The 12707-nt window shown below is 44.1% G+C and overlaps 1 protein-coding gene across 6 annotated transcripts in view; it reads left to right on the top strand.

Annotated features, from left to right (window-relative positions):
- plekha6 (pleckstrin homology domain containing, family A member 6) overlaps positions 1-10648 on the top strand; it is a 61434-nt gene extending 50786 nt beyond the window's left edge. For all 6 annotated transcript variants that reach the window (XM_040003326.1, XM_040003328.1, XM_040003327.1 and 3 more), the window contains 3 exons: positions 2361-2509; positions 8529-8636; positions 8957-10648. In XM_040003326.1, coding sequence (XP_039859260.1) covers positions 2361-2509; positions 8529-8626 — 247 coding nt within the window. In that variant the 3' untranslated portion in view covers positions 8627-8636; positions 8957-10648. The remainder of the gene's footprint in view (positions 1-2360; positions 2510-8528; positions 8637-8956) is intronic.
- The last annotated feature ends 2059 nt before the right edge of the window (positions 10649-12707 follow it).

The raw sequence follows: 12707 nt of genomic DNA, 5'->3' as shown, positions 1-12707 counted from the left end.
TGAAACACTTAACACAGAATAAACTCAGGATACCACAAAGAATCATAAACCATAATACAACAGGTCATAAAAACATAAAATGCTGGGTCAAAAGGACCCAGAACCATGATATTTGTAAGAATAAGGAATACTTTATATACCCCAAAATTTGAAGAATTACTATGTCCCAGGTCTAAAAACATATAAAACAATGTACCTAAAATAAATACAATATCCATTAAGGAACCCAAACTGACAATACAAAAGCTGAAAAGGGAAACCTTTCAGTTTTAACAGTGTGACTCTTTTACATTGACTCAATTTATCAGACTAGGATTTACTGTATATAATGAAATGAAACTGACACATAACTAAGCATACTTGTCAGTACAAACTGTGAGGGGTGGCAAAATGAAAGACTTTCACAAAAAAGAAAACACTCCAGTGAAATTTAAAGTAGTGAAGCAACTTCTTTACTCGAGTAAAAGTGAAAAAGTACAGGCTCTGAAATGTACTCAAAGTAAGAAAGTAAAAAGTAGCTCCTTAATGAACAATTCTGTCAGCTATTTTTGTGCAAACTTAAACTAAACCTTGTGCTATAATAATAATAATAATAATAATAATAATAATAATAATAATAATAATAATTTTAGTACATGAGAATGTTATTCCAGTCTAAATTCTAATTCTAATGAATGTGACATTACAAAAAAGCTTTAAATTTGCAGTTTATCAAGTATCACTGAGCAATCGTTTGTCAGGGCTCTGTGTGCGGGCAGGCGGAGAGGAGGATCCAAGCGCAGGACTCGAACACAGAATTGTAAATCAAAACCTCAGCTTTATTGCTGACATGAAAACCAAACGTGAAGTGCCGTGAACACAGAAACCAAAGAAACACAGAGGCATAATCTGAGGGTACGATGCAACACTGGGTTGAGGACAACGCAGGGCTAATATACACAGGGTGGTAATCAGGGAATGGGTAACAAAAGGGAGACACAGCTGGGGGAGATCAGGGCTAACGAGACGGGGGAGCTAAGCTGCACACACTAACATAAGACAAAGACTTTCACAATAAGACAGGAAACAAGAAACCACTAAACAAAGATGCAGACACGACACAGAGACAGACTAGACACTGAACAGAAACTGCAATACACATGAGAAGGCAAAACCTAAGAACTGATACCTCACCAAGAATAACTGAAACAGATCTATAATGATAATAATAATAATAATAAACAAAGCACCAGAACATCAGAAAATAATCATTAATGCAAAAATAGACCAAAATATAAGAAACTCAAAATGCTGGGTCAACACTGACCCAGATCCGTGACATCGTTACCTTTATATAACCTTTCTTAGCCTCTCTTCGTCCTCGACTGTCCTATCCATCTTTCCCCATCTTTGTGTGTAGTTAGCTCTTTTTCTGCATTCTCACTTAGAAGTTTAGCTAGCAGATCAAAAGTGCAACAAACTGCACACAAACAGTTTGTGTGTTTCCTCATATTTGTTGAGCAAATAGAAATGTCCTCCTCCTCAGTAGCATTAACAAGATTCTGAAGTACGGTCCACTCCAAAGTATAAAAGCTATAATATGGCTGTGGTTATCAATGATTTTTCCTCTAAGAAGTTCCTGAAGTCATTACTAGTTAACGTTAAAGGGATGGTTGGCTCAACAGTGCTCTGACTGTTTGTCAGCCTGGCTACAGTGCTGAAGAGAAACCTGGGGTTGTTCTTATTTTCTTCAATCAGTGATGAATAGTAAGATGTTCTAGCTTTATGGAGGGCTTTCTTAAAAAGCAGCAAACTATTTCGCCAGGCTAAATGATGACCCTTTTAAATTAGTAACGCCCCATTTCCTGTCCAGTTTATGAATTATCTGCTTTAAGGAATGCATTTGTGAGTTCTACCAGGGAGTCAAGCACTTCTGATTTGAGGCTTTCTTTTTCAGAGGTGCCACATCATCAAAAGCCTTGAGACGACTGTTGTTGTGATTTGGCACTGTATAACGAAAAAATTCACAATATTGGACACAGTGGGGACTATTAATGTGATAACTTACCTGTGTGGCAGTATAGTTTAGATAGCTGCTCTAAATTGTGTTGGTACATGACAATGAAGAAATGAACAGTGGTGGAATGACTTCCTTAACTCAGGTACAGCATTTTCAGAAAAAACACGTACTGTAATGAAATGTATTTCTCAATGCTGTGTAATTCATTATTGAAAAGTTAAATGTTATTAAGAAATTGAGGGTTTTGTATGCATTTTTTCTAATATTTTCCTGTGCGGGTATTTATAAATTTACTAAATATATATATATTGAGAGATTTTAATTTTTATGAATGTTATCACATTCATGTACTTCCTGTCAGTCTGCAGAATATGGTTCCCCTTCTGGACGGCCCAGTGGAAGGTGGAGCTCCAGCCAGCTCCCAGCAGCAGTTGCAGGAGCAAGAGAAGCGTATTGAGATCTCCTGTGCTCTGGCTGCTGAGGCCTCTCGTCGTAGTCGCCTTCTCTCTGGTGAACACTCTCACCGCATGGCAGCATCACATGGCACCTGAGTCCACCACACTCTTTCAAAACTAAGTCATGACATAGACAGGACCACAGTGGCACAATTGCTCTCTGTGTTTTAAAGCCCTGACTGGTAGCTGCTTTTATGTGCATGAACTTTGTGTGCTTGCTTTACTGTTTTTGCTGCTGTCCTGTATATATATATCGATATCTATCTATATCGATATCTATCTATATCTATATAGATATAGATATGTATGTCCAGTCAGTACAAGAAGCAAATAACATGTTATGGCACTGCATTACAGGATGAAATGCCAGTGTTTCCAAAAGCACAGCACCAACAGAAGTTACAATATATATACACACACACACACACATATATAAATACTGAGACATATTTAAATAAAATATACGAAGGGGATAAATAGAATAAATACGAATAAAAATAAAAATACAAGTGAATTGCACATTTAAAGTATTGAGGTCTATTGCACCGTTGACTATTAACAAAAGTATTGCACAAAAGGTATTGCACAGTGAAGTGAAGAGGCACTACAGCTTAGTAGTTCCCCCCTCCTTTGTCCTCCTTTTCCCCCTCCCTCTCCCCTCCAGAGAGGCGTTAAACAGTCTGATGGCGTGTGGGACAAAGGAGTTTTTAAGTCTGTTGGTTCTTGTCTTTGGGAGAAGCAACCTGTCACTGAACAGACTCCTCTGGTTGTTTATGGCCGTGTGCAGAGGATGCCCAGCATTGTCCATAATGTCCAGCAGTTTTTTTAGTGTCCTTTTCTCTGCCACTGTCACCAGAGTGTCCAGCTTCATGCAAACCACAGAGCCAGCCTTCCTGATCAGTTTCTGTAGCCTGGATGAGTCCTATATATAAAAAAAAACACCCAGCACGCCCCTGCGGGCGGTTTATCCTTCAAGCTCGGGTCCTCTACCAGAGGCCTGGGAGCTTGAGGGTCCTGCGCAGTATCTTAGCTGTTCCCAGGATTGCGCTCTTCTGGACAGAGATCTCCGATGTTATTCCCGGGATCTGCTGGAGCCACTCGCCTAGCTTGGGAGTCACCGCACCTAGTGCTCCGATTACCACGGGGACCACCATTACCTTCACCCTCCACATCCTCTCGAGCTCTTCTCTGAGCCCTTGGTATTTCTCCAGCTTCTCGTGTTCCTTCTTCCTGATATTGCTGTCATTCGGAACCGCTACATCGATCACTACGGCCGTCTTCTTCTGTTTGTCTACCACCACTATGTCCGGTTGGTTAGCCACCACCATTTTGTCCGTCTGTATTTGGAAGTCCCACAGGATCTTAGCTATATATATATATATATATATATATATATATATATATATATATATATATATATATATATATATATATAATTTTTTTTAGGGGTGCAACGATACACAAAATTCACGGTTCAGTTCGATACTTTGGTGTCACGGTTCGATATTTTTTCGATACAAAAAAATGTTCATGCCTTTTTAATTTGTCATTTATTAAAATTATATATATATATATATATATATTTTAACTCAAAAGTACAGTTTTTAAATTTAATGTTGCTGAAACAACAAAGTAATAAAAAAATAAATCTATCTGATCGAGAAATCACTCCTCTTTGGAAAAGAGAGTTTATTACAGAGAAATGGCTCTTTCCAAAATAAAAGCTATACTATACGCTTCTTCTGGGCTATACTCTCAGCAGTATATTAAACATATCAGGTCCCCATAAGGAGAATCATGTGCTAACGGCTGGCTAAATGACTCGGGTAAAGTTTGTAGCATGCGTGCTTGTTGTTTTTGTCTGCTTCCACTTGTCTTTGCACTAGGATGATGTCGGTGTAAATGTGCAGTCATATTTGTTGTGTTCCCACTAGTGCTGTCAGCGTAAATCTCGTTGAAATGACGTTAACGCCACAACACGGCAAATCTCCGTTAACGAGCTACCGCGGATGGCCTGTGCATGGGGCTGGACGGCCAACATGTTAACGAGCTAACTGCGCTAACACACTAGCTCCCACCCATGTAATTGAGCATTGCGTGGCACATCCAACATACTGTTTTACTTTAGTCCATGACGCGCTTACCTTCAGGGTCATACGTCACATGAAAACCAAAATAGTTCCAAACGCCAGAACTGAATGAGGGTGGGGGAGGTTCAATTTGCCATGTTGCAAGGAGAGCTTAACTTCTGTCTCGCTAGCTTGCCCTGTGCTCAGTGAATCTGCGTTCGACTACTCCGCCTAGGCTGCACTGTCGAGCGCAGATCCACTGAGCGCTCAACACAGACAGCATCTTCAGAAGGAAAGTTGATAAAATAAATTAAAAATTTATTTTGTATTGTTCGATACATATGGGTACCGAACCGAAAGCACTGTATCGAACGGTTCAATATCGATACGAGTATCGTTGCACCCCTAATATATATATATATATTACTATCAGCTTCATCCATCCATCCATCTTCATCTGCTTTATCCGAGGCCGGGTCGCAGGGGCAGCAGCCTAAGCAGAGAGGCGCAGACCTCCCTCTCCCCAGCCACCTCCTCCAGCTTATCCGGGGGAACACCAAGGCGTTCCCAGGCCAGCCGAGAGATATAATCTCTCCAGCGTGTCCTGGGTCTGCCCCGGGGCCTCCTCCTGGTGGGACATGCCTGGAACACCTCACCCAGGAGGCGCCCAGGAGGCATCCTGCTCCTTTCGATGTGGAGCATCTGGCTCCTTTCGATGTGGAGCAGCAGCGGCTCTACTCTGAGCCCCTCCCGGATGGCCGAACTTCTCACCCTATCTCTAAGGGAGAGGCCAGCCACCCTTCGGAGGAAGCTCATTTCTGCCGCTTGTATCCGCGATCTCGTTCTTTCGGTCACTACCCACAGCTCGTGGCCATAGGTGAGGGTAGGGACGTAGATCGACCGGTAAATTGAGAGCTTCGCTTTTACACTCAGCTCCCTCTTCACCACAACGGACCAGTGCAGCGTCTGCATTACTGCAGCTGCAGCCCCAATCCGTCTGTCGATCTCCGGCTCCCTTCTCCCATCACTCGCGAACAAGACCCCGAGACACTTGGGGCAGGAACTCATCCCCGACCCGGAGTGGGCACTCAACCCTTTTCCGGCTGAGAACCATGGCCTAAGATTTGGAGGTGCTGATCCTCATTCCCGCTGCTTCACACTCGGCTGCAAACCGTTCCAGTGCGAGCTGGAGGCCCTCACCCGATGAAGCCAACAGAACCACATCATCCGCAAAAAGCAGAGATGAGATTTTCAGGCCACCAAAGCGAAAGCCCTCCGCCACTTGGCTGCGCCTAGAAATCCTGTCCACAAAAATTATGAACAGAACCGGTGACAAAGGGCAGCCCTGGCGGAGCCCATCACCCACCGGGAACGAGTCCGACTTATTGCCGGCAATGTGAACCAAGCTCTTGCAACGGTTGTATAGGGATTGAATGGCCTGTAGCAATGGGCCAGACACCCCATACTCCCGCAACACCTCCCACAGGACACCCCGAGGGACACGGTCGAATGCCTTCTCCAAGTCCACAAAACACATGTAGACTGGTTGGGCAAACTCCCATGCACCCTCAAGTATCCTTGAGAGGATAAAGAGCTGGTCCAGTGTTCCGCGACCAGGACGAAAACCGCATTGTTCCTCCTGTATCTGAGATTCGACTAGCGGACGAACTCTCCTTTCCAACACCCTGGCATAGACTTTCCCAGGGAGTCTGAGGAGTGTGATCCCCCTGTAGTTGGAACACAACCTCTGGTCTCCCTTCTTAAAGATGGGGACCACCACACCGGTCTGCCAGTCCAGGGGTACTGCCCCTGATCTCCACGCAACATTGTAGAGGCGTGTCAACCAGGACAGCCCTACAACGTCCAGAGCCTTCAGAAACTCGGGCGGACGTCATCAACACCAGGGGCTCTGCCACCAAGGAGTTGTTTAACTGCCTCAATGACCTCGCCCCCGGAAATTGGCGGGTCATTCCCCTCATCCCCAGACTTTGCTTCCTCCTCGGAAGACATGTCAGTGGGATTAAGGAGGTCCTCGAAGTATTCCTTCCACCGCCTGACAATTTTCTCAGTCGACATCAGCAGCGCTCCGCCAGCACTATACACAGTGCAGGTAGAGCACCGCTTTCCCCTCCTGAGACGCCTGACGGTTTGCCAGAATCTCTTCGAGGCAGTCCGAAAGTCTTTTTCCATGGCCTCTCCGAACTCCTCCCACACCCGAGTTTTTGCTTCAGCCACTGCCCGAGCCGTATTCCGCTTGGCCTGTTGATACCTGTCGGCTGCCTCCGGAGTCCCACAGGCTAACCAAGCCCAATAGGACTCTTTCTTCAGCCTGGTGGCTCCCTTCACCTCCGGTGTCCACCATTTGGTTCGGGGATTACCACCACGGCAGGCACCAACCTCCTTGCGGCCGCAGCGCAATGTAGCAGCTTCAGCAATGGAGACGCTGAACATGGTCCACTCGGACTCAATGTCCCCAGTCTCCCTCGGAATGCTGTTGAAGCTCTACCGGAGGTGTGCGTTGAAGCTCTCGCGGACTGGGGCCTCTGCTAGACCTTCCCAGCACACCCTCACTACGCGTTTAGGTGCACCGGGTCTGTCCAGCGTCCTCCCCCGCCACCTGATCCAACTCACCACCAGGTGGTGATCAGTTGACAGCCAGCCCCTCTCTTTACCCGAGTGTCCAGAACATATGGTCGCAGGTCTGGTGATACGATTACAAAATCGATCATCAACCTACGGCCTAGAGCGTCCTGGTGCCACGTGCACTTATGGACAACCTTATGTTCGAACAAGGTGTTCGTTATGGCCAAACTGTGATTTGCACAGAAGTCCAATAACAAAACACCCCTAGGGTTCAGATCAGGGAGGCCATTCCTCCCAATGACGCCCCTCCAGGTCTCGCTGTCGTTACCCATGTGAGCACTGAAGTTTCCCTGCAGGACAACAGAGTCTCCATGTGGAGCACCTTCCAGCACCGATGACAAGCGCAGATGAGAGTCGAGACCCGTTCCCCGACCCTAAGGCACAGGGAACAAACCCTCTCATCCACCGGGAAAAACCCCAACGTACCGGCAGCCAGCTGAGGGAATATTAGAATACCCACCCCAGCCCGCCGCCTCTCACCAGGGGCAACTCCAGACTGAGACAGAGTCCAGCCCCTCTCTAGGAGACTGGTTGCAGCGCCCAAGCCATGCGTAGAGGTGAGCCCGACTATATCTAGCCGGTACCTCTCAACCTCACGCACTAACTCAGGCTCCTTGCCCACCAGAGAGGTGACATTCCATGTCCCTATTGCCAGTCTTGGCAGCCGGGGATCAGTCCGCCAGGGCCTCTGCTCCTGGCCGCCACCCGGCACACAATGCACCTGACCCCTATGGCGCCTCCTGCGGGTGGTGGGCCTGCGGGAGGATGGGCCCATGTCTCCTCTTCGGGCTGTGCCCGGCCGGGCCCATTGAAAAAAGCCCGGCCATCAGACGCTCACCCTCGGGCACCCTCCCCGGGCCTGGCTCCAGGGCAGGGCCCCGGTAACCCTATCCCGGGCAGGGTAAACTGTTCCGTCGATGTTCTCTTTATAAGGGTCTTCTGAATAGCTCTTTGTCTGGTCCCTCACCCAGGACCAATTTGCCATGGGAGACCCTACCAGGGGGCAAAAGCCCCCAGGATCCCTGGGACACACAAACCCCTCCACCACGATAAGGTAGCGATTCACGGAGAGGACTATCAGCTTCAGTTAACTCTAAATGCTCATTTAAAAACAGTGCATGGTGACACACTAAAAAGATGTAAATATTATCTAAAATTTTAACCTTCTCATCTTTACTTTGCAAAAATACAGAAGAAATGTGTCCTTGAGCTTATTCAACTGTACTTGTGTTACTTTGCAGTGTCTCAAATCACATGAAGCCCAGTCTGGAGCTTCTTTGATGCTCCATGTCTGAGTGGAAAGAAGTCACTGCTCTGTTTTGTTTTACATTTTCACCTTCTGCCCGTCTCTTCTCACTGCAGCTCAGTGTGCCTCCAGTTCTCCAGTCTCCCCAACAAACATAGTTTCTGCCCCTTCCTCGGCTGACTTTCCCATCTCCACCCACACCATGAAGGTGTGATTCTCACAAGGTGAGTCTCTATTAGCAGCACAACCTTTCCACCTGTCCTTTTCAGAAGAACGTCTTCTTACATTACTCTCTGGTGCTGTTTTTGTGTGATATCTCCCAAATGATATGACTATTTATAAGGATGTAGGTTTTGAAAAGTCGTAGTTATGTTCCCAATGTGGGCAAGTGTTCCCTCAGTAATATTACAGTCTTGATGCTTCTTTTATTAATTTACAACATCATAAGAAAAATGACATGGTTATACAGAAAAAGTATAACCATTTATTACCCACGATAAGCTATCTTTGCCTCTCTTATAATTTTCTTTTATTCCTCTTTTAGTTCAAGCCCTGGGTGCTGTTAAGGTTGATGGAGCATCTTTCTGAGGATTGACTCAAAAAACTGGAAAGTCTCAGAAAATGGAAAAAGAAAGACCAAATTTTTACAACAAAATCATTTAAATGTGTCAAATTAAATTTCTGGGAGGTAATAACAATTTGAAATCCAAAAGAATGGGGTAAGACTCATGAACTCAAGACTCCTGTTATATATGCACTGTAATGACAAAGGAACACTTCAGATTACTTAGCATACTTCTTTTTCTTTTAGCTCAGGATATATCCTATAAAGTAGAAATTACTGAAAAACTAACAAGGGAACATAGCATATAAGAAGCTCACGCTGAAGATCAACTATGAAAAAAAGCTACAGAGAGTATGAAGAGAGACAGTTTCTAACAGTGTGATGTAAATGAATCTAAAGATGCATCTGGACCCTGAAAGCCAAAGTTGAAGAACCAACCAGCCCAACTACTGGCCTGTGAAGCTCAGTGAGGAGTGAGGCTATGGACATTTATTCACACTGGTTGAAGTCTTTGGAAAGTTTCGTGTAACAGAATCACATTTTCTTTACGGTCAGATGCTGTGTAAAATGCAAATAAAAACAGAATGTAATGATTTACAAACAAATTAATTACGTTTATGAAAACGGTACAAGAAAAACTATATATAATAAAAAGGAGAAATTTTTTTGAAAAGAAGAAGCTCCCATGTTTGGTGTAATTCATTTCATAATGCACCAAATGTTTACAGTGAGTGAAGTAGGACCTGAAGTGGAGGCAGGCCATTTTAGGACCTGGACATGTTATCAATGCTGATACAGTCCAAGGATTTGGCAGAAAAGCATGTGTGATTGAGAGCATGTTGCTGTATAAACTTGTACACATATCGTTGCATGTAAGTAAATTCACATTTGCCTTCACAGATGTTGAAAATATCTATACCATGCTGCACCCTCAAATTGTTACTGATGCTGGCCTTGAAGCTGTGCACCAGTGACACGCAGCAGCTTTAAAATATGTTGCTGCTTTATGTCAACATTTGATATGGACCTTTTGTTTTTCTTTACATTTTATACAGCCTACCAAGAGCTGAACACAGATGCCGTGTAGTCATGTACCCTTCGTGGTGTTACAGGTTTATCTCTGAGCACGATGTCCGGGACGCTGAAGAGACCTATAACCTCTGTACATTGAAATAGCCATCTGACTGGTGTGGGTACTGTACAGCAAAAATTGAGGGATGTTGAAAATTTATGTAGCTGAAATCTGGTGGAAACCAAGATAGGTTGTTGCATATGAATGTAATTTAAATTGGACTCACATACGGGATTGGTAGTTCTATTTTTAAGAGACATGATTACCTCAACACAGACACATACTGCATTTGGTTAAATGGCTTTGCACTTAACATCAAATTCGGTAGGAGTTCCTCGACGACTTTTCCCTGTGATTGTGTCACGTTTATAGGTATGTGGATTGTTTGTTTCTCTAGATAATGATATGCTGTATATGGAATGGGACAATAGAAGTGACCTTAGAAGAGCAGTTTGGTAGTTTGTTATTTAAAAGATGTTCTCTTTTGTGAGGTATTATATACTGAAACACTGGCATTTCATCCAGTAATGCAGTGCCATAACATTTTATTTGCTTCTTGTACTGTATATATACATATACATACACACACACACACACACACACACACACACACACACACACACACACACACATACATATATATATATATATTAGGGGTGCAACGATACACAAAATTCACGGTTCGGTTCGGTTCGATACTTTGGTGTCACGGTTTGATATTTTTTCGATACAAAAAAAATGTTCATGCCTTTTTAATTTGTCATTTATTAAAATTATAAATATATATTTTAACTCAAAAGTACAGTTTTTAAATTTAACCCTAACCCTAACCCTTGTGCGCGTTTTTTATTTTGACAGCTAATGCGCACCTGCGGACCACTTATGTGCAGCCCTGGTTATTTAGCTCGTCATATTGCAGCCACAGAAATTATTTTGTCCATGAAACCATAAAGCTGCACTTTCTTTTTGCCTTATAGTCTGATTTGTCATAACTTCTCCGTTTCGTGGTAAGCTTTTCTTTGGCTGTCACTTCTTCACCCTGACCTGTGTTATTTGGCTCAGCAGAACTAAAATATATATCCTGCTGCTTTTACACACGCACTCACATAAGCTCAGCGATTCTCTGCGCGATCAACCTCTCACATGTTTAAGCTTGCTGCGGGAGATTTCCCTTGTCATGTTTGCATAGTAAGCTAACGATTGATAAGACGATGTCAGAGGAATTGGTGCACAAATTATCATCACTCACCAATCAGTGCTGTCGCTCTCTATACACAGTTCACGCGATTGCAAAGTGAAAGCAAAAAAACAAGCGCAAATTCAAACGCGTTTTAATGTCACATATTGACAGTGGCTCACCGATGCCAATGACATAATTACCCAGCTACAAGAATGCAAAAGCATTGACATATATTTTTCCTTCCTACGATAGCCCGACGGGCAGGGCAGAGATAGATTTTGGTAGCCCGACTGGAAAAATCGCTAGCCCCGGGACGTCGGGCTAGCGATATTGCGAGCCCTGTATCTGATTGAGGAATCACTCATCTTTGGAAAAGAGAGTTTATTACAGAGAAATGTCTCTTTCCAAAATAAAAGCTATACTATCCGCTTCTTCTGGGCTATATTCTCAGCAGCATATTAAACATATCAGGTCCCCATAAGGAGAATCATGTGCTAACGGCTGTCTAAATGACTCGGGTAAAGTTTGTAGCATGCATGCTTGTTGTTTTTGTCTGCTTCCACTTGTCTTTGCACTAGGATGATGTCGGTGTAAATGTGCAGTCATATTCATTGTGTTCCCACTAGTGCTTTCAGGTTAATCTCGTTGAAATGACGTTAACGCCACAACACGGCAAATCTCCGTTAACGAGCTACCCCTGATCGCCCCGTGCATGGGGCTGGACGGCCAACACGTTAACGAGCTAACTGCGCTAACACACTAGCTCCCACCCATGTAATTGAGCATTGCGTGGCACATCCAACATACTGTTTTACTTTAGTCCATGACGCGCTTACCTTCAGGGTCATACGTCACATGAAAACCAAAATAGTTCCAAACGCCAGATCTGAATGAGGGCGGGGGAGGTTCAATTTGCCATATTGCAAGGAGAGCATAACTTCTGTCTCGCTAGCTTGCCCTGCGCTCTTCCTTCTGACGATGCTGTCTGTGTTGAGCCCTCAGTGGATCTGCGCTCAACACAGTGCAGCCTAGGCGGAGTAGTCGAACGCAGATTCACTGAGCGCTCAACACAGACAGCATCGTCGGAAGGAAAGTTGATAAAATAAATTACAAATTTTGTATTGTTCGATACATATGCGTACCGAACCGAAAGCACTGTATCGAACGGTTCAATATCGATACGAATATCGTTGCACCCCTAATATATATATATATATATATATATATATATATAGTACAAGAAAAAAAAAAAGCGAAGTGCGCTCTGTGATACTTAAAACCTTCTAAGTATCATGTTACAATGGAAAGTAATCAGGTCCTCACCAGGTTTTAAAATGGGGCCAAAACAAGAACAAAACTCTGCACATTACACTGTGTTATTATTTAGGTGTGAGGAAACCTAAGAACGCATTTACAGTAGCAGACAAAGCATACTATGACCTCATAGGAGAGTAATCCTAAGCACATCAACAAGAAAG

This window comes from Simochromis diagramma, unplaced genomic scaffold, assembly GCF_900408965.1.
Source record: "Simochromis diagramma unplaced genomic scaffold, fSimDia1.1 OVJJ01000646.1, whole genome shotgun sequence".
Taxonomy (NCBI): domain Eukaryota; kingdom Metazoa; phylum Chordata; class Actinopteri; order Cichliformes; family Cichlidae; genus Simochromis; species Simochromis diagramma.
Note: the sequence above shows the minus strand (reverse complement) of the source record. Positions and strands in the feature narration are given on the sequence as shown.